Source organism: Sparus aurata, chromosome 1, assembly GCF_900880675.1.
Source record: "Sparus aurata chromosome 1, fSpaAur1.1, whole genome shotgun sequence".
Taxonomy (NCBI): domain Eukaryota; kingdom Metazoa; phylum Chordata; class Actinopteri; order Spariformes; family Sparidae; genus Sparus; species Sparus aurata.
In genome coordinates, this window is record NC_044187.1 from 10,935,678 (window position 1) to 10,958,530 (window position 22,853).

Genomic DNA, 22,853 nt, shown 5'->3' on the forward strand with positions numbered 1-22,853 from the left:
TTTGGCCGATAGACACAATTTTTTTCAATGATCCCTAAAATGTGGTTATCAAACGCCTGTGTCACTGACATGTAACCCTTAATAATAAACTTTATTGTCTGAAATGACATCAGTGCAGTGAAACAGTAAACTTCACTGATTACCAGAAGCATCTTACCATACACTGATACCAATATATATATATGATATGCCAATATCTGCTGATAATAACAGCAAAACCTTCTGACAAATAAGGTATTTCTGGTATTTCTGGTTCAACCACATAGATTTAGATTTGGTGGAGTTATCCTTTAAGTGAACGGATTCTCAAAAGACAAATATACTGTTGAATTGTTGAGCAAAATGTTGAAAACACCACAAACAAAATTATATTTAAAACCTTAAGTATGTGCATGCTGTGCTGCATAACATCAGGGCTAAATGAGAAAATATGTGTATTTTGGCTCGTATCATAACACACGACATCACGTTTATCTCTTACATAACTGTTGAGCAGCTGAACTTGCTGGCATCAGTGTCCTTGATTGAACTTTATTCATGGCGAAGTATGAAACACTCAATGATAATAATTAATAGACAGCTGATGAAACTGCTCCTTTCCTCCTTCGACTTCTTTAAGAAAAGACCCACACTGTGCTGACAGGCCTGCTGAGGACTGTGGACTGACACAGTTCAGGGTTTCTGTCACAAAATGTAAATGCACATCTTTAATTCAGTTAATGTAATGCAGTGAAGGATCCACAGAGACGTGTTCACTGTCCCGGTACTGAAACAGACCACAGAGACACCCGGTTAAACAATGACCATTTATTCACACACTGTATGGGACTCAAAACAAGCGTGACAGAGTGAGGGAGGCTGCTGGGAGGAGAATCGTTAAATTATACATGAGCGAAAACTTACCGATGAGCTTCTGTTTGCACTTGAAGAGAGGTGCAAAGTACGTGAGTGTCAGCCTGGCGGCTGGAGGTGAGGCCAGAGCACAGAGTTCAGAGTACAGCGGGGCTTTTTCTCAAAAAAAGTTCAATCACACTCAGTTTGAACAAGAACGATTCTCTTTAATATCCCGTAATCTTGTTCCGCACTCGTTCACCGCAGCTTATTTTTTTTTCATCATTCTTGACTCTGTCTCCTCCGTTTCCGTCTCATCGGTCAGTGAAGCTGAAGACTCCCTCCAGTTCTGTTTCACTATTTGCTTTGAGTAACACAAACATGGCCGAACTACAGACAACAGCACACAAGTAAAAAGGGCTCCCCTGTACAAAATCCATCTTAAAAATACAAACACACATACAATGGCACGCTTCGCTAAGCAGTGAACAGAGACGGATGAGCGGGCGTCTGGACTGAGCATAGAGCCATTTGTACACACATATTCGTGTGTCACCACTCAAACACACACACACACACATACACACACACATACACACACACATACACACACTCACACTTGTAAAAAATTAAGTTTCAACATAATTAAGATGAAATGTTTGGGGTTTGGCTCAGTGCAAGCATTATGGCTTGGGAGGCTGCGGGATAAGGAGCGCTGACAACAGGCAGTAAACGGTAAAAAACATGGTTTTCTTATGTTCCAACTCAAACCTCAACATCACATAACGCTCTCAGGAACCACACAGAACTCTCTCTCAGAATGCCTTAATCTGAAGAGCCTCCTCCCACGCTCGCTCTCCGTCCTTTATCAAGTTCAAAAACTCTGATTATTGATTGTTATTTTTTTCCTCTCCCCCATGTGGTGGTATTTTAAAGTTGACAGCTGCGTGTTTGTGGACATGAACCAGTCTGTCAACGAGATATGCTCCTCTCTGTGCCGCCGTTTAATGATTCTCCTCGACCTTGAAGTTCCTCTCTCCCGGTGGGAGATGCTGAAGTGGTGCATCAGCGAGTACATGTGTGTGTTTTTTGTGCACTTATGTGTAAATACAGAAAACAGAAGCGTTGTGCAGAAATCCCAAGCTCCACCACTTTGAGGTTGAATTCTCTTCTCGACATTTACACAAACTGACTCATGTAGTCATCGCTCTGCGCTCCCGCTAGAGAGTCTCTGGAATAGGCATGAACATCTGGTGGGAAACGCCGGTGTGAATGTGTGTGTGTGTGTATGTGAAAAGGAGAACAGTAACTGTGTGTAAGCACAGTGACACAGAGGCGTAAAAGAGTAGGAGAGCAACACACACACACACACACTCGTCGACACAGTGAGGATCTTTGTGAACGAGGGGAGAAGGCGAGTAAGAAGTGTAGGTTTAGTTCTTTGGGGCATGAAGGGCTGTTTCATCACCAGTCCGTCCCACGTCTCCTCACCTCGTCCTCCCGTCTCTGAAGCCGCAGGCGCCGTCTCCTGTAGTCCAAACACACACACACCGCTCCACCTCCTTCAATTTGTGTACGTGTGTGTGTATCATTTTGTGCAGATTTTGTCTTTAGAGTCAAACGAATGAGGAGAATCCCGTCACAGGGGTGCGTGACCCCGGAGGGTTGGTGTTGGGGTTGACGTGTGTGTGCGCCGGCTGCCCCGTGGGCGTGTACGCGCCGCCTGTGCTGTGCTGGGTGACCACGGTCTGGTAGTAGGGCTCCGTGTCCGCAGTGGCGCACTCCTCGTAGGCGAATGGAGAGGCGATCCCTTTAAGGCCTTTTGGCTGCCGCTTCCAGGAGTTGTAGTAGGTGGGGTCGCTCATGTAGTGGTTGACGAAGGAGTGCTTGGGCTGCTCGTCCTCGTAGTCGCTGTCCGTCAACTGGACACAGACAGAGTTTATCAGAGAAAGACACAAACACACGACAGGAAAATATCTGTGGCTGACAGCTGCCTTTAGTTTTCATTATTTCTGCTTTTATTTGACAGCAGAAAGACGGCGAACACAGGAAGAGGACTTAAACAGAAGATGCTGTGTAGCTTTTCTTTAGTTTTCACTCCCTTTCTCCACCTTTTTTCTTTTCCCTCCACGAGCAACACCGCAGGCTGTCGACTCAATACAGTACAAAGAACTCTATTCACAGAACTTTCTATCAAAATGTTCCTGAATTATGCCCCAAAAGCATGAAAGGATTGTTTACTCAGCTCTCACAGTAGCATGAAAATTGAGGCTGGTTCAACTTTTGAAAAAACAACTTTTGAAAAATTACATTTTGTATTCAAAAGTTAAACAGTCAGGGGTCGCCTGGTGGCCTGAGGGGTGAGGACACTAACTGATCCTCAGTTTGAATCCTCCTGCTTTTACCTCTAATTTCTAGTTACCAGCTGGTTCTGAGGCAACAGGTCGTTAAAATGTGGAGGCAGGGAAAACAATGTCAGTTTGTTTCTCTCTTTTTCAAGGTCCAGTGTCAGGGTACAAACTGTAATACTCCACAACAACACAACATATTCCGAGCTCACTGTCATCATTAATACCACACACACTGATAAGACTAATTTAGGCAGCTATGGTGGTTGTCTGTGCCATCGTTTTCCAAAAATCCCTTTCTTGCCCCTCTTATTGTAAGCACTGAAATTCAGAATATTAAGGTTTGCATCAAATATGACTTAAAACACTGTTCATGTGTGCACAAAAGGCCAAAAGACAAAGAAATAGCTTATATGAAATAAGTGCCTGTGTGTGGACAGGGCCTGATATCACATGGTTGATGTTTTAGGACGTTGTGTTTGTCGTGTGTTTCAGTTACAATTTGATGTAATTATTTTACTTTTTTTCTTTAATGTGATGTTTCTTTTCTTATCAGATAATAAAGCCTTTGAATTAAAGAGAGAGAGAGAGAGAGAGATACCTCTGACTCAGAGACCTCGGTGTGTTTCTCCGTCAGCGTGGTGCTCTCAGTCAGCACGGCTCCGTTGTAGTTGTTACAAATGTCCTCGTCTGAGTAGTGAAGACCACCTGGACTGGGCCGGGGAGGAGACCTGGAAACACACACACACATATTAAAAATACATGCAACATTTATAAAAAAATCAGATCACAAATCCAGGAGGTTTTTAAGTGTGCGAGGGGGAGAGCACACACACCTGGTCCCGTTCTTCTTCAGGAAGGAGTTCTTGGTGTTGAGCGTTCTGCTGTTGAGCTCCAGAGCGGTGAAACCTCCGTTGTCCAGCGTCACTGACTCCTCCGCTGTGGACAAGTGCTTCCCTGTGAGGGAAAATAAAAGGAATCAGAGGGAACTGTGTCAGAAAAAAAAATGAGTAAAGTTCAGACCAGTTCAGTGCTGGTAGGCTGTCGCCACATGTCCTGGAGCAATGGGACAAAATCTGGTCAAACATTATCTGCCTTTGTTTAGCTTAAAAACAATTTATAGAAGCCACTGAGTCCCTGATGACCTGGGAGTGAGACTGGACAATCAACTACTTTAGTCAGGACACGATGACCGGAGAGATGACCGGACATCAACAGATTTCCTGGTAAAATCAACTGATTACCAGATAACAGACGCGCCAGTCACTAAGAATTTTGTGTTCTCTGCACACTGGGTTAGTGAGCAACCTCCTGTTTTATTCATTGTGTGTTCAGCTACCCGTCAGTCCTGAGAATTGGAGGCAAATGAGATTATGATGCATAATTTGGCACTAATAACCACACAGAATACCTTCGTAATTGTCCCACCAATAACAATAAAAAATGAAACAATGGCGGAAACAACATCGACATGATGTAGTCCGCTGACTCCCCGTTCATTCTCCTCTATTGTTCGTGGGCTCGTCCCGCGCTCTCTCCGCTCCTACTGCACCTCCCTCACTCAGTTTGATCGCTCCACTGCCCAGAGGTTGTGCCAAGGTTTCCGTAGCAACTCAGATTAACAGCTGTCCTGATGTAACCTGCGCTTGTCAGGGCTAACTCTGTGTTACAGCTGTTGGCGCGCACACACACACACACACACACACACACACACACACACACACACACACACACTCTCTCTCACACTCTCACAAAGTGACTGTTAAAGCACTGCTGCGCCCACAACTGAGAACATCACAGGAAGCCCGCGAGGAGAAGAAACTCAGATGAAAACAGCTAAAAAAAAAAACTTCATGATGAACCAGAGCTTTAGAGGAGAAACCAGGCAGCACATCAGACGAACTAACATTATTTTTGTCATACTGAGGAGGGAGTTTGTCCTTCAGTCCACGTCAGCGAGCATCCTTGAGTGAGACTCCAGGCTGCTGGGCTCCCTGACTGACCTTGTGGAGGTGGCGTGAGCTAACATACAAAAAAGAGCAGTCCACGTTTGAGTTTAAAAAACCGGTAAGAGAGCGTTTTGTTTGTTTTTTTTCCTGGGGGATCTCTTAGTGGAGGAGTGAATCTGATCTGGACTCAGTTAAAATACCTGTAAAGTGAGAACTGTTTCATGCAAATTTTTGAGCTTTTATGAGATCTAAAACCTAATCAATGGATGATATAAGTCTTACACTGAACCCAAACTTAGTCTGTAACAACATGTTACAGCTTTTGAGCAGCCACATCTGTCCACATCTCACTTTGGATTGGATTAGTTTCATGTTAAAAACGTTATTAGTTGATTTTCATCATGAACCAAAAGCACTATTCAAGAACCTACGCAAATTACAGCTGGGCTTCAGGGAGATATTTTTTTGCTGAGATGCTTCAGGGAGCTGTTTGGCCCGAATCATCCTGGCGAAGAAACAAGGCTGACCTTGATTTCCTCTCTCATATGGCCTCATGGGTGGCGGCAGTCCTGTAGGAACAAGACTGCTACAGGCAATTCTTTTCTCCAGAAAACAGTACGAGTGAACTGATGCATATCTTAACTTTTCAGGATCACAAAAAGCGGCGTACTTTGTAATAAATCACACGGCCCCTGATGTGAGAAAAATATATCCAAAGGCTACAAAGGAATACGTTAGAGTGACCATCAGAGACGCTGACCTGTGCTGCAGGCCTTGTACTTGGTGCTGTGTCCATGCAGCAGCAGGGCGAAGACCAGGACCAGAATGAGGATGAGTCCCACCAGAGCCATGACCAGCAGGAACCACCACTCCTCGTAGAACGGACGCTCCGACAACGCTGCAGGTAGAGAGGGAAGAGAAAAGAAGGCACACGTCTGACAGAGATATCAAGTTTTTTTTTTGTTCTAGTTCAGATCGGAGCTCCGGTTTGTCCCACAGGACCAGAGAACAAAGTCCATAAATGACACTTGAAGAGGAATGTTTAACAGAGATGCTTTTGACTGTTTCTGCAAAGAATTTCATACAAACACTTAAGATGACTGTAGACTGGAGTGACTCCTCAGATCAGATGAGATTATAATAAATGGCTGTTTTTAAGACATTCATTTAATATTTAAAGATCCCCTCCACATACAGTGAAATCCAAACGTCTGAGACCGCACTGAAAATATCTAATAATGTCACGTGAACCTGGAAATAATCACAAAGTTTGAGCATTCAGAAAGTAAAACCAATCAGACCGCACCATCAGAAGTTCAATACATTAAATTTAGTTCCCTGAGAGATAGAAGAGCAACTTCATCACAGACACACGATTTACTAAATAAAGAAATCAAGACCAATCAGCAAACGTCCTGTCAAAAGAAGGGTGTGGTGCAGTGGTCTCAGAGGACGAGTAGCAGTCTCTAAACCATTTCTCAGGAGGGGATTCGAGGCCCAACGCTTGAGCTAAAAGTCTTATTTACTGATGAAACCATGTTTGAGAGTCATGGCGTTAACAGAAAGATGTAAGGAGACAAACAGGAGAGAGAAAGAGAATCATTTGAAACATGGTGGTCGTAATATTTAAGTCTGGGGCTGTTTTGCCTCCTCCGATGGCGACTGGAGGGTTAACTATTCATTGATTAAAGAAAATATGAATTTGGTGTTGTGTCTATTATGGAGAACTGAAATGACATGCTTTCAAGCTGTCTTCTGTCTTCAGTTGCACGGCCAAAGTTGCGTGACTCTGCCTCTAGATGGCAGCAGACTCAATACAATCACTGCAACTTCCTGCAGGTCTTCAGTTTGCAACCAACTAGAAATTCAAACTCTAATCACACAAGTTGGATCACCCGGGATTTGTTCATTAGGCTGATCTCCTTTTGGTGTGTGTGTGTGTTTGTGTGTGAGTGTGTGTGCACGCGCGTGTCTGTGTTTACCAGCGAGGGCAGCAGAGGGTGTACTCGGCTGTCCGTAACCATAGCGATTAACAGCGATGACTCTGAACTCGTAGCTGATCCCCGACCTCAGGCGCTCCAGCGGCACCGTAACAGACCTGCTGCTGGGGGAGATGAGTCTGATGAAGGAATCCCACACTCCTTCATCTGCAGAGAGGGGGAGGGAGAGAGAGGGAGGGGGGGGGGGGGGGGGGGGGTTTGATGGACAGGCAGACAAAGACAAGAGATGAGATGCTTCATTTGAAAATGACTCCCTTTCATATGTCAGAATGTGATTAAAGAAAATTATAAACTGTCACATCACATTTGAAATGATAATGATGATGGCGATGTGTTGAGGGCAATGATTACTGTTATTACAATTAATAAAACGGGTATTACCATAATGATCAGTAATAGAATAATACAGGAGTCTACATTGTGTCCTGCAGAGTGTTCAAGCAGCTACTCACAGACCTAACCTTTCTGTATTACACCTCTGGTGATCTTTATTAGGAAATTGCTGCTGACTTGATTTGCACAGCAGGTCTTAATGAATCTGGTGAGAGCTGTGCTCAGTGTGGGTGAGCGCGAGGCAGTACCTAACCTCCGGCACGACGAGCGAACAGAATGGATGAAAAGATGTTGAAGCTCACCTGAGGGACGAGCCTCAATCACGTATCCGGTGACAGGAGCTGCTCCGATGTCTCCCTCAGACCAGTGGATCGTGAGCGCAGAGGTCGTCTTGGTGATGGACATTTCCATCGGTGAGCCGGGGGCGCCTGTAGTGTCACGGAGACACACGTTAGTCCTTGTCAGTTAGGAGGGCTGTGTGTTGATGTATATTTATTTCCTGTCCTAACCTTCACATCAGTTGCTGGTCAGTTTTTTGTTGGTTTATTGACAAATGCAACGACGCAAACATATTAAATCACTTCACATAAATAAATGAAACTCAACGTTTTCAAAATGGCTTTACCCCCGTTACTCTGACTTGATCAGATAAAAGGACATAGACATAATATTCAAGTGCAATCTGTGCATTGAGAGGACGGGAGAAACATCTACAGTAAGAAATAGCAGCAAGTCTGTAGCCTGACTCCATGCCTGCTGCTTGTCTGCCTTGTGTTTCCCGCTGACTGCAAGCTTTGTGTAATACCTAAAGCGACAAATAAACGTTTTGGGACTTTGTTTTTTGTGTGAGCTTTGCGTTGAGTTCTGGCCATCACAGACAGTATAAACATATATCTGATTAATGGGCATCAACACACATTCACACAGTTCCAGCTGTTCGTACCTTGCACAGGCTGAGCAGTCATGTTTGCTTGTATTGCCGGCCCATAGCTGACCGTGAGAGCCTGAACGCTGAACGTGTACGTCACTCCTTTGATCAGGTCTCGAGCCTTCAGCCATCGCTGCCAGCTGCCCCTCACGTCCACTGTCACCACTTTACTCACTCCTGCTCACACAGACAGTTTGAAAGAAATGTCAGCATCCTCCTCAACATGTTGGCATGTGATTGAGTATGAGGCATGCGTAGGCATACCTTGCACAGCGGCGGTGGGCTGGTAGACGACCCTGTAGCCCTCCAGCTGTCCATTAGGAGTGAGTGGAGCTCCCCAGGATACATTGACACTTCCTCCTGACACCTCGGAGAAGGACAGGTAGCTGGGCTGGCTGGGAGCTGTGGGACACATGGAGGAAGACAAATGAAATAACAGGAATAAAGGAAATTAGCAAGACTAGAATACGATGTCGATGAAGGTTCTCAGTCATCCAGGTCATAGTAATTCTAAGTGCTGTAAAAGAGCATCTTGACTTGTTTTAGTTTCTGAAGAAGCCTCTTGGAGGAGAGGAGAAATAAACAAGTCCAGTTTCCTACAATTACAGCACTTAGAACGAGAATGTGACGCTCAGTTTCCCACCAGACGGCAGGGTACGGGCTCCGCGGGGGTCACTGGGCGGGCCGTCTCCAGCCGTGTTGAAGGCAGTCAGAGTGACCAGGTAGGGCGTGTAGCTGGTCAGGTTGGTGAGATGCACTCGGGTGTCTGGGACAAAAATCACTTTGACCTTCTCGGTCTGGTTCTGCTTCTCTCTCTCCCAGTAGTGGATCTGCAACACAAGAAAACACTGTTAACAACCCGGCCTCTGTTTTTACTCCTAACAACTTCCACTGGTCCTGTTCTCTTCTCTCACCCTCCTTGTTTCAACCAACTGTATGTATTATTTATTTCCTCCTGAGGTGCCCTAATCGATCAACATAATACAGAGAGTGTTCATGTGCTGGTTTACAGGGAGAAGTTTGTGATGGAGAGACTTGTTTTGAAAGTTTATCAGACGGGTGAAGTAAGTGTAAATCCTTTTTGCAGATACCACGGGTCGTGTCCAGACATCACAAAAATACTTTTTGAAAAGAAATCTGAACATACCTAAAGACTCTCAAACCTACTTCAAATGTTAGACTACCTGGTATCCTTTAAGTTCAATGCAGCTACATGCATAATGCCATGTTGGTGTCTTATCAGAGCTGCTTTACTGACCAGTTTCCAGCTTGTAAGCAGGGTTAACATCAATATTAAAATCACAGTTCTGACTGGATAAATGGCATTTCATGAGAGTTCAGATTTATGACTTCAACCATCATCATTAATTAACCAAAGCTATAATACTACTACTACTAATTATACATTGTTTAAAACTTCGGGGATAATATAAAGTTCACAACTCAGCAAAAAGATAAAGCTCTAGTCGTTGTAGTCGACAGTTTATTGCAGAAATGTGAATCACCTCATGAAGGCAAATGTGCCGGTCTCTGTCTATGCTCACGTGGCACCAATAATCACAGACGTGACAATTCAATTTCATGACAATCAACTGGTAATGAAGACAGACGGGCTGCTTTGGTCAGTCCCCGTTAGCTTAGATATAACAGAGGTCATCTGATTATTGTATCCAGTATGATGGCATTAAAATGAACACCCTGCAGCCTGTTGAATGTCAAAATTTAATGTCGCTTAAAATAACTTTTATTTTTCAAATCTATGATAAAGTTGACTGAAATATTTGTGTTAGTTATCATTTTGGAGTGTTCTGGCACCTTATATGGACCGATGTATCACTCTTGATTAAGTATGTGGTGACTTGAAATGTGTTACTTCATTGACATTGAGAAAAAGAAAGTATTCTATAAAAACTCAAATGTGTGACTTTTATTTTGTAGCCTAGGTCACACACTTTTAATGAAGCAGGCGGTATATAATGAGTGAAAAAAGATAAGCAATATACTTAATATCTTACTGCCAGTAAACAGCCTATATAAATGCATATCCAGTAACTAAATCTGTTTTTATGCATTAAACCAGCTTGCCCCCTGCTCATAACGGTACTGGACAGGTGCGTATCGGCTGTAATACTCTTCACACCGTCAGCTGCTCGCTTTAAATCTATACCTTTACAAATCACTGCATGTCTCTTAATCCCGGCTGAATGTCGAGAATATATTTTTATCTTTTACTGTCTTTCACAACAGCTTAGAGTGCATCAAAACCTCTCGGGTTGACGTGGGACCTGACTTGGCTTTCCACACACATACGGCCGTATCAGATACACACTAACAGCAAGGTTACAGAGGTGGTTCAGTCTCATGCATTAGAAATGAATCAGAAAGTATCTTGTATACACAGGTGCCTTTAGAGTGAGAGAACAGCCACAGCAGCTGTTAAAAGTCTCATGATGGCTAATTTATTTCAAGCTTAAATGTTTTACATCCTCAAAATAATATCTATCAGAGTACGCTCTACAACCCTGATTCCCAAAAACAGAGAAAAATGTTAGTAATTCAGAACGCAGTTATTTGTTAACAAACGGTGTTTAGTGACAACAGTCTTACAAATTCTTCCTGGGCCCTTGCAGTAATATCCTTTATATAATCATGTGTTTCAAAAAGTGGTGAATCTCGGCCCAACATGCTTGTGAACGACACAACCATGTTACGATTAGCTGTTACCAAAGAGCCTGCGCTAACTGTGGCGCGTTCCAAACAGGTGATTCAGGAGCATACAACAACTCTCCCAGTCTTTTGTTGCTCCGATCATCAAATTCTGTTTTTTGTTTGTGTCTTGTCCAAACCTTTTTGGGATTGGGGTTGTGCTTGAGTTGGTTCAAAAGGACACATCTCATGTCTCTGTACTGTTTTAGTTGAGTATATGTCAAAAATAATTAAAAGTTGTTGAAATCAGGGTTGTAGATTTTGAACATGTCCACCCACAGCACATGGACTCTTTCCCTGACAACGATCCTCATCATACCACACTTTTTAGATCTGTGCCAGCAACTGATGGCAAAAGTGACACATTTTAATGTTTTCATTAGTTAATTCCAGTAAATTGTGTTTAATTAGGCCGGGAAATATTGATATGGCATATCATATCGCTTTCTCTTGTAATACGATCATCGATACACTGCTGAGAATATCAGTATTTTTATTAAAACATGCAGGCACTCAAAACAGATTCAAACTGACTCAACAGAGTCACTATTTCATAACTGCTCATGGTTTAAATTTCCGTAAACATAATTGTATCCTTCCTTTAAACATGTTGACTACAGAACTGTTCTGCTCTCTGGAAGTTCTTCCTTTTGCCACTTTATGACTATTTTACAGTCAGTGTGTGCAACAAAGAGGCACTAAGTTCAGACTCTACACACTGTTTATATATTGTCCCATCCCAGTCCATCTCAAATTCTGTGAAGCTGACACCACAATGCAGTCAATTACTGCAGAATGGCTTTATTGTTCTGCTATCGACTAATATCCTGGGCATTGTATCGTGAATTGTATCATAGTGCGAGTCACTGTGATTCCCTCCCGTCGTACTCCCCTAGCATTGAATGTTTTGTTTTTGCATTGAATAAGCTCGAGCTGCTAAAGACAATATATTTACTGTAACACAAACCGTCTCTGTGCAGTCTGGCTTATAAGGTTAAACAACAGCCAGGAGCTACACTTTGTACAAGGCTTCATTTTGTCATTATTCCTAACAGGAAGTACTACAAAGCTCCATAAGCTATATTTACAACTACCAAACTAGGAGGAAGCAGCTTATGAGTAGCACTTGAGGGCAGCATTATGTTACCTCTGTCCTTCCACAGGCTCCAACAATAATGAGATACGGACTAACTCATCCATGTATTCAATTTAAAATCAAAATGCAATGCCTTCTGTTTGAAAAAGATATTTCCATTCAAGGTTTTACAAAACTGGGTTTAATAAAAAACGATGTAATCCACTCTACTGGTGTTTAGGGGATCTATTTTGGTATGTGTCGAGAATGTGAGACCACCAGGATTAATCTTTAAAAAAAAAAAACAAGTCAAAGCTGTCGTGAACATGATTATTAGATGATCTGATAACATCAAGAAACTTAAATGGATTTTCCAACAATCTCTTTTTTCAAGTTTTAATTTTGGGGTTTTAAGTCCTGATGAAAAAAACACGGACTGGATTGTTTTGTTTTCCAAAGGAGGAAACATTTTATCACTCACAGACTTTTGTTTGTGCCTGTAGCTGCTTCTATAAGAAATGACTGACCTATTTCAGTAGGAACAGCATTATGGATGTTGCTGATGTCTTTAAAGTGAAAATTATTTTATTAGTATAAAGAAAAACACATTCTTATTACGGCGATATGACATGGAAAATCTACTGTTGTGGAGGGCTTCATCCACCATATTTAATAATGACTGATTTGTTCAAACTCTGCTCAGATTAACAATAAAGAACATTTTAGACCTAGTGTGTGTGAGAAACCCCCATTTAGCAGGACTAACATTGTTTGCTATTACCTGTAAATCCTAACCCATCTTGTTCAGTGTGTTTAACAAGCCCTCCGGAGCATTTCAGGAAACTTCAACTGTCGAAGAAATACACTCGTTTTCCATCAGTCCTACCTGCCTGCCTGCTGCTCAGCTAACAGTGTAGGAGTCTTAACAGAAGTCAGAACCTATAAATTCATTAAACATTCTTTCTTTGCTCTATTTCTCTCGTCTTAATCTCGTTAACCCCCTCCGCCTCGCGCTCCCCTCCCCGTGTCCGTCCGTCTCTGGTAGCGTAAACGTATTCCCTCGATGCTCGTCTCTAATCAGGATTCTACAGGGATCACTTGCTCATCTCATTCCGTCGCTCTGCAAATATTACATTCTCTACTTTCTTCTCCATTCCCTCCTCTACTCCGGCAGAAATCAATGTGTCTAAAGCAGGACAGATAACCTTGTGTTTGAAGTACTAAGAGCGAGGGGGTGGGACAGGGGAGTCGAGGGTGAAAGACAGGCAGAGGAGTGATATTGAAACCATTAAAGGATATTCGGGATTCTTCCTCTAACTTAATTCTCCCTCTTTCTCTCCTCTCTATAGGACACTTGAAGGTGCAGCAGAGCAAAACCCCTCCAGGACAAGAGGAGGGGCATTTCAAATACACACAACAACGGTGCCACCACTTGGACACTTGTACTCATCTGTGTGTGTTTGGGTCTGTTTTTGTCTCGTGTGTGTCTCTTCCACATTGTGCGTTTAAGTGTTTGTTTTCGTGTCACCTTGTATCCTTGGATGAGTCCATTCTGGGTCTCGAGGGGGGGAGTGTCCCAGGTCACTTCCAGAGTGGAGGGAGACACAGCTGACACTCTGATAGACTGAGGGGCCACTGATGGGGCTGCAGAAAGAGAGGCGTGTTGTTAGACTGCTGCTGAGTGTGTGTGTGTGTGTGTGTGTGCGTGTGCGCACAGCTCGGTGTTGGAGTGGGAAGCAGGGAGGATATGTTCTACCTTTCCAATTAGAATAGGCCTAAGGCAGTACCTTGTTACTCCACCGTACCACACATAGGCATGTACACTCTTGTGCACTTGAGGCAAAAGAAAAAGGCCATATCACCCCATTTCATCATCCCCTTCTAGCCTTCTCTGCCTCCCCCTCCTGCTCTCCCTGCTTATCCTCACCTCTCACTCCTCTGCATGCGATATGTCTGGCCTAGGCGCGCGCACACACACACACACACATCTTGAATATGAATTCAGCGTTGGTTTGACGGAGGTAGTGTGAGACTGTGTGCTGAGTTGTTACGATCATAACATGCAGATCTGTTCACCTGCACTGTTGTTCGTGCGCTTGCCTGGCTTGTAGTAGCAGTAATGTGTGTGTGTGTGTGTGTGTGTGTTTGAGTGTGTGTATGTGTGGGTTTGTGTGCATGATAGATATATTTGCACTCCTGTCCGTCTAATGGATCCTTGGCTTGACTCTCTGGTGAAAGTTAAACAGGGGTTGGGCCATTACTATGAAATAGATGACCTTGTGCAGCTCTTGACGACACACAGACACACACAAACACACACACACCACACACACTATTAGGGAACACCAACAAGCCTCTCAGAGACAATGTCACTCAAGGGGCAATGAGAGCACGACAGGAGGCAGGAACAGGAACAAGGACAAAAGAGGAGAGAGAGTGCAACAAGACTGACAGAAAGCAGACAAAATAAACTCAAGGTCCCCTTACTGGCCTCTTCCAGAGGTTTCAACCATATCACAATCTCAGAGGCAGATGAAGAGTAATGCATTTAATCATGACAGCTACTGATGGGTCTTATGTGAACAAATCCATCTCATTACAACTGAGCCAACTCCATTTGCTCATGAATATCGGATGATAAGACTGAAAGCTCTGGAAGAAGCGAGTAAGTGGACCTTGAGATGGGATTAGTATGTTGAGCGACTATTTATGAGGTCAGGATTGTGATTCCATGTTTAGAAAGGGATTTATTGTGAGGGAAAACCAGAAGACGATGTAAGAAGAGCAACCGTCAGACACGCAATGTTTAAAACGGGAGAAATGATGCTTGAAAATCAACATTCAGCTAAAAAACTGCTTTTTTGGCATTTTTATCCACCAAGAATAAAGAAGATGTCTCGACCATACATTGAACTTGTGATCAGTGTGACAGCTTCCCTGTGTTTCCACCTACCTGCCTCTCCGACAGACACCTCCACTGGAGTGGAGGGTGGACTCTCTCCGATGATGTTGTAGCTTGTCATAACAATCTGGTAGTGTTTAAACTTCTTTAGTTCTGCAAAAAAAAACAACAACATTTTCATGTGCAAAACATGCATGCAAAGCATGTATCAGGTTTACTGAAACAAAATGTGAAACAGACAGATTGCAGGAGCTTTACTTCCCAGTTCTGTCTGGAATAACTTACGTGTCAACTCAAATTCTGTTAGCGAGGCACTGCTGACTGTCTTGAAGGTGCTCTTGGCTTGAGAAGAGTGAGAGAAAAAACGGAGGATGAGTAAATCAATGCATGTTTCAAGTTCAACAATACACTGTGCAATTATAATGCCATTCAAAAAAAAAAGAAGGAAAAAAAGACTGTGTTAAAGAGAAAACGTTCAATACCATTGTCAACGTCGGATGGAAAGAGACTTGTTGTGCAGCGGATAAGAATATTTTAATGTTGCTGAATTATCCTCTCAGAAAACAGTAGGGTTTGGACAATTTGCTCAGATTCTCATCACGTTGCCGACTCTGATGTAGATACATACTTCAAAACATGTCTTTGTAACCTTTTTCTTTTCAGACCTCTGATTAATATTTTTTTCACAGGATCTCTCAGTGTTTTTTTTTTCTCAACCCTGTGAAATAGGTTACAAGGTAAAAGCCATCTTTTGCCCTGCAGGATAAATCATTAAAGATATCCTTTTCTCTTCCACAAACACGTACTAATTATCACCAGATCAGCTTTTTCCACCTCTGATCCTCTCATTTATTAGTCTTTATGTTATTTCACATAATACAGGCACTTTCATTGACATATGTTTCTTTACATCAATAATTACAATTCAGTTAGCCTTGGTAAGCAGGAGGGATTTATGATGTAATCACTTTTTTTTTTTATATACGTGCAATTGACTGAAAGAAAACCAAGTCCATGATCTGCCATGCCTGTCACAAGGTACATATATCAAACTCTACTTGGACATGTTGATTATGGAACTATAGCTCCATCTTTAATCTCTCCCTGAAAAACCAAAAGAGCAAAAGTGTAATGAATGGATTACATTGGATTGCACATTATCAACTAACTTCGATGGTACTTGATGCTATCAGACTTTAAGCTATGCTAACAGGCTATGGTTGAGCTAATGCCACCTGAGATAGTATCCTGTTCGTAAAAGTACGTAAAAGTAAGGGCGGGGGCTTTAGTGGACAGCAAACGTTAGTATCAGTGCTACTCACTTGTAATGAGGGCACTTGTGGTGTTGTTTTTGGTTGCCTGGACTTCTGCTTCAGTGAGCGTGGAGGAGTTTACAGGGAGCTCCCTGTAATACAGCCTGTAACCAGTCAACATCCCGTTTATGCTGTCGTCACTGGGACGCTGAAAATATGCAAACGAGCACACACAGGCACATGTAAAGAAGCATTAGTAATCCATTTATCACAATGAAACTTCTGAGGCTCCTGCACTGAGCTCATTTTCATTTTCTCGGTGTAGGGAGGTGACTGACAGGACACTGGCAGGCTGGCAGAGCAGTATTTTATCAGCAGAGTCCACTTTAAAGGCCTGGTGGATTGGTCTGGCTGTAACCCGCGCAGACAGAGTGATGCTTCAGTGGCTTTGGCACTCTTGTAAAGGATGATGAAATTGCTGGTGACTTTGTTTTTCATTGCCTCCTTCTGCTTTGACATAAGGCGAGAAGGAGCGAGAGAAGACACTTCCAAACAGAAGAGGAAGAGTGACAAGCAGTGAAGTAGCCGGGCTATATTTACTGTCTATTCACATGTCACTGTTGCTCTAAACCACCTCTATTTTCCCCTTTCATCTCCTTTTTCCTCTGCTGTTGTACAAAGCCGATGTTTGCTTCTCGCGCCCTCTCATATCTCTCCTGCTGCTATATCCTCATTAAGATTTTGAACATTTTTCTCCCCCGCCAGGAATGTCTGTCCCCCCTTCTGTCCATCCCTCTAGCCATCCCTCCAATCTGTCTTTGCTGCCCTGTGACCTCTCCTGGTTCAATAAATAATGACAATTGCATCCACGGACACAAACACACACAAAGCACAAACACATGTACTGCAAAAGTCTGCGGGGGTCTCATTCTCCAAGTAGGTGATTAACCTGGGCACAAAGTTTTGTTGTGTAGGTCTGTGTGTGTATAATGCATGTGCGTCTGAGGGCTCAATGTTGTGTTAGAAGTCTGAAAATACCTTCCACTGCACCAGGACTGAGGTAGTGGTTGTTGGTTTCACTGCGAGGATCACCGGAGGCTCATCAGGCACTGGACAGAAAACACAGAGAAAAAGAGTGAGGAGGAAAAAGACAGACGTTCTCCTGTCCATCACATTACAGTCCTTCTCTACTACGCTTTTCAAATTCACATAATCCTTCCTCCCCTACGCCATCAGTGTTGTCAGTCTCTTACCATCCTGCAGGGTTGTGACAGCCTCTGTCTCTTTGCTGAGGACACTGTCTCCTACATCGTTGGTGGCCAGCATCCGGAACTTGTATGATGTAAAAGGCTTCAGCCTGGAAGAGAAGATAATTTCTCTCAATTTCAGGACAACTACTCACGCGAACTGTCCACTTCACTTGCAAATAAATTAAATGACAATGTTCAGTGCTCAGACCATCATTAGGTCAAAAAGTCAGTCTGCCAACTAGAGATTTGATCTTGACTTCCTGTTAACGAAATGGGAAGCTTATTGGATCTTCACCTTACAGACCTTGTTACCCAGGGGTCTAAACAGTGAACTACTACTTAATGTGATGTTATAAGAGGAGCTGCTCTGTAACCTTTGAGTAAGCTCTGGCCAAAATAAATATATAAAAATGTGTGTGTGGCTGTGGCAAGTCTCCAATAGGCCTATCTGAACATTTCATTTGGATTGAATGAAATGATTGGACGGCCTACCCACTTTTCTGCCTATGTACCTGCCTCCTCCGTGCACTCATTGCACATGACCAGAATGATCCACAAGGCTCAGCATGGATGTATTGCCAGAGTTATTAGCGAGCTAGTCGCACAAGAATTGCAGAAAAACAGCAGTCATTATGATGATGTTAGGTGTTTTTTTAGAAATGAATGAGACATGAGGTAGCTGGATACAGTTTGCTCACAGCACACAGCTGTTGTTCAGCAGCTAACCCAGTTAGCATAAAGGACACATCCACAGCTGTGAATAGTTTAGCCTTTTCGGACTGAGATGTGTTCATGATGACTATTTTGCTTGTGTTTATATGACCGTGGCATTTTACAGAGTTGTTAATGTTTTTAAAAAAAAGCTTTGAGAGCTTGTTGAAAATAGGGAGCTAGCCTTTCACACATATCTCCCAGCTGGCCAGCGACAGCTACGGGGCAGTCAGCGAGTGTTTATGAGATTTGAAGGGAGGTTTAGAAGAGAGTGAGACTGATCTGTCTATTTTTTCGTGCGAAAAAGTAAGTCCTGTCGTCCAAGTTGTTTTTTTTTGTTATTTGCATTCATTAATGATTTCCATCTTATTTTTCTATTCTCATTTATTTCCACCCAAATATATTTTTGCAAAATTCAGGTAAGGCTAGACTTGTAAACATTATCATCATGCAAGATTCATCATATTTCCAATTGGATGTTATTACTAAACCAACTGAAGCATGCATTTGTAATTCAGCCAGTAAATCCACAGGTGAACCACTCAGGGGTTCTGGCCAAAAAGCATTCTGAGTATCTGTAACATCATCCCAAAAATTACACTGGTAAAGCCTTATTTTGAGCCTTTGGATTGTTTACATCAGCTTGTGTTCTTCTTCTCCCCTTTAACGTAAAAACACACAAAACAGTCATAAGCAAGACACAAACAATGCAATCACCTGGTGCTGGGAGATACAGCTTTAAAACAATATAATATTTTTAGGCTATATCGAGACACATAAATTATATATCTTGATATTTTGAAATCTCCTCAATTACCACAATATAATGACTAACTGGGTAAAGGCAAGTATAAGAACATGTAGAACAGTCTGGTTCTGGATCAGTTTACTGTAATGTCGCCTTTAAATCCAGGAAAAGACAACATCTATATCCAAAGTTTAAGATGATATATAGTCGCTTATCATATAACACAATATCAATATACTGCCCAGCCAGACAATGTCCTGTGGTCAACAACTCCACTGGCTACCTTTAAACCCATCTGGAATAACGTCCTCCCAGAGCCACCTCCTCCCCCTCTCGCAGACATGATTTGCTCTCTCAGTGGCCTTTGAGGAGCAGACAAGGTCTTGAATAATAATTATCTTACACATTTTCCTAATTGTCTCCACTGCCAAAGTATTTTTACTGCCATACTACCACAACATCTTATCTGCATTTCTCCTCTGTGCAAGGTGAATGCATTACTAAGCAGCGAATAACAATTTACATCAGTCATTCTGAAAACACTTTACTCTAGAGCCACTTACAATCAGCCCAAAGAGCACGCACCCATTGTTAGCGACTAGCTGAACAAGTCTGCGCTATGGTGCCTTACTGCATGCTAATAGTTTAAATTTACTCACTCCTGCACACCGTGGGAAATTGATTAAAATTTTAAAAAGGACTGTCTGTGGCAAAACAGTCTCTTTTCCCCCTCATTTGTTATTGATCAGCTATCATTAACAAGAGTTAACAGGAGCAAATGTAATAATTTCTATCAAGAGGTGCGTCCCAGCCTTCTTGTCCCACTGCTCACACATGCTATATCTTTACAAGATACATCTCTAGATTTTATTTACCGAGAGCCTCGCAGACTACAGAGGGCCGGTAAGAAATTCAGCAGGCCGCAGGAGAACTGCTCAAGTGTCTTCTTGTATAATAATGAGCCGGGCACCAATAAGGGACAAGAAAAGGCCCTATGGGGTTGTGGGTATGGTAGCAATAGAACATAAAAGGCACCAAGCTCAAAGAGGGTGGGGTACAGACAGCACTGGGAGGATGGTAAGGACAGTATTTGGAAGTGTGTGTGTGTGTGTGTATATACTCTAAGTGCGTGTCTAAGTGTGCATCAGCCCGGGGACTTCGATGTTTTGGTTCCAAACACGTCTCGGTGGAAAACAACAATTAAGGATAGATAACAAGTAAGCATGAGTGTGAGCATGTGGAGATGTAGGCTAATTCCTCCATCCTGCGCTGTAATGAGAGCATTCAGTGATAGAATGAGCTGAACACCGGCATCAAAACAACAGCAGCACCACCATCACGGCAGAAAGAGTCTCCCCGAGGCAGGCTGAAGGAGGCTGATGCAGACGCTCTTCAGCATCTCAAATAGCCCTATGATAGCTCAGGAAGGAGTGCTCACAAACAGTCACGAAGCAGAAGGCACATGCGGGGAACACACACTATACACAAGTGAAGCCTCATCATAGATGTGCTACTCAAGGCTGTAAGGGAAGTTGGAGTGGCCATCCAGCCTGACCACTATCACCTGCTGCCATAATGACAGTCTCGCCAGGGAGAAGTAGATGAAGGGATAAACAGAAAGGGATGGAAAAAGATGAAATGCAACTGGAACGACGCCCTCTTCCAGTGGATCAGCGGATGTGATGCTGGAGGATGAACGAAGGAAGGAGAAACTGGAAGGAGTTGGCTGCTGACGGACGTATAGAGGGAGGAAAGGAGGCGGTGACGAGAGGGATGACATGTGAAAAGGAATAAACGGCTGTAGAGAAAGACAATGGACAAACGGCACAAATGCAGGCAGAGCGGGGAAAAAAAAGGTATTAAGGGAAAACGATAGAGAGCCGTTCCTGCTGTGCCTGTGTGATTAGATGACTGAGATCCTCCACGTTTCTGTAGTGATTATGATTGCTCTGCTCTCCCCGGTGGCTTTTTGTTGTTTATGTCGTTTTTTTTTTTTTTGTTCCACAAACCTTTTCGGTACCTCATGTGCTAAATAAATAAAACTTTTCCTTTTCCTGTTCTAATTTCTGTTGTTTGCTTTGACAATTCACGGCCCCCTCCCCCACCCCCCCCTGTCCACTCTTCTCCCCAGGGACTGCATAAACAGCACAAGATTTTGTTACAGACCGTATTAACTAATTCAAGTCCAGCATGTCATGCTTAACAAAATCTCCAAGTTGAGGGTTTGGAAGGGAAGCAAAAAAAAAAAAACAGTAATGTGGAATATTTATTCCTGTTTTCTCTGCGGATGCTTGAGATGGCCTAATTGTCTGATTGAAGATGGTGATGCTATTCCCGACAAGCTTTTCCTTCTTGCACAGCATGTTTTCAGTTTACAGTGGGCACAGGGGCAGCTTCACCTCTTGAAAAGTACTGTAATATTTTGAAACAGTGGGTCCATTTCAGACAGACAACTATCGACCATAAACTGTCACAGCAGGTTTTAATAGCTGTAATTAGATAAATAATAAAGCTAATGTAGCTTGATAAGTTACTTGAAAACACTGTGTTTGCAGTTTTCTTTTAGATTTTCAATGAATCTTGTTAAAGGGACTTAAATATGCACTTGGATCCAAACATGATATCGAGCTAAAGCTAACAGGTCACAGGCAAAAAAGTCAGTGCCCTCACCAGCTGGTGATCCATGAACAGGAGACATGGAAATAAAGAAACTGCATTATTTGTGAACTGCAGTGTAGCAGCAGTTATAAATATGAACTGTAAAATTAGATTCATTCAAACATAATCCTGTTGAGCTGCTTATCTTAAATACTTGGATATAAGTATGACAGAGGGGAGAGAGAAGTTAGATTAATGCTTCATTGTTCCTAAATTCAAAACAATGTTCCTATTTTAAAGTGAAGACAGGCTTTGAGGATAAGGACAGAATATTTTGGTGTATAAACTTCCCCAAATCCAATAAAGAGCAGGCAAGAGACGCTAACGTTAATCTACACTCTGATCCAGGAGCAGCTTTTTATCACTGGGGAAATACAACTCACTGAGCAAACCATGGATCTAATAAAGGGACATCTGAGTGTAGCCCTGTTCATCCAATGAAAGCTGCTTGGTAGACCGAGAAGACAAAGAAGTGTGACTTCCTGGATATAAAATTAACCTGATCTTCCATGCATAGCTTCCCTATTGTGTGACCCACAAGAGGCTTTGCGCTAACTTCCGGTTTAGCCCTCTGCTAACGTGAGAGGGAATAAAACTGTTTAATTGTGCTGCTTTTCCCGACTTTCCACATGTTAATCGGACCAAATGGATAAAATAATGGCAATTAATTTTGCGTTTCTTTGGACTTGGATCAAACAAAATGTTTAATGGATCATACAGTTCTGCTCTTGGTGGTTTTGGCTTTGAAGACAGTAAACTAAGCTTTATAGATATGTCAAGTAGTTACGGTTGTCAAGTAGTTACGGTTGCTAAGCTCTGATTAGACAATCACCCCTTTGATGCAGAGGTTAAGCGAACTGTCACTCAGCACACTGTCGCCACTCAGCAACATATATGTATGTATTTATGTGTGTGGCTGTAGGTGCTATAAATATGTGCAAACATGCGTACCTGTCAGCGGTCCAGGTGGTCACATTGTACGGTACATCAGCGGTATGTGTTTTCCAGTCCCCGTTGGGCAGCTCCTTGACCTGCAGAGTGAAGTACCTCAGCGGGGAGGAGCCTGAACCACCCATCTGCCAGTGGAGGCGGAGACGGCGAGATTCAACTCCGTCCTGAGGAACAGACAGCTTCCTGGGTGGCTGGGGACGCTCTGTCGAT

The 22,853-nt window shown here is 42.9% G+C and overlaps 1 protein-coding gene across 5 annotated transcripts in view; it reads right to left on the minus strand.

Annotated features, from left to right (window-relative positions):
• Window positions 1–792: 792 nt before the first annotated feature.
• Window positions 793–22,853, minus strand: part of LOC115585913 (protein sidekick-1) — a 251,660-nt gene continuing 229,599 nt past the window's right edge. For 3 of the 5 annotated variants that reach the window (XM_030424570.1, XM_030424559.1, XM_030424595.1), the window contains 17 exons: window positions 22,644–22,845; window positions 17,579–17,682; window positions 17,364–17,434; window positions 16,395–16,533; window positions 15,358–15,414; window positions 15,124–15,225; window positions 13,699–13,814; window positions 9,033–9,219; window positions 8,654–8,791; window positions 8,405–8,566; window positions 7,764–7,889; window positions 7,111–7,275; window positions 5,889–6,026; window positions 5,560–5,697; window positions 4,016–4,136; window positions 3,781–3,910; window positions 793–2,753 (listed from right to left, as the gene is read on the minus strand). In XM_030424570.1, the coding sequence (XP_030280430.1) occupies window positions 2,448–2,753; window positions 3,781–3,910; window positions 4,016–4,136; window positions 5,560–5,697; window positions 5,889–6,026; window positions 7,111–7,275; window positions 7,764–7,889; window positions 8,405–8,566; window positions 8,654–8,791; window positions 9,033–9,219; window positions 13,699–13,814; window positions 15,124–15,225; window positions 15,358–15,414; window positions 16,395–16,533; window positions 17,364–17,434; window positions 17,579–17,682; window positions 22,644–22,845 (2,402 nt within the window). In that variant the 3' untranslated portion in view covers window positions 793–2,447. The remainder of the gene's footprint in view (window positions 2,754–3,780; window positions 3,911–4,015; window positions 4,137–5,559; window positions 5,698–5,888; window positions 6,027–7,110; window positions 7,276–7,763; window positions 7,890–8,404; window positions 8,567–8,653; window positions 8,792–9,032; window positions 9,220–13,698; window positions 13,815–15,123; window positions 15,226–15,357; window positions 15,415–16,394; window positions 16,534–17,363; window positions 17,435–17,578; window positions 17,683–22,643; window positions 22,846–22,853) is intronic. The other 2 variants (XM_030424587.1, XM_030424578.1) reach the window with 1 other exon arrangement.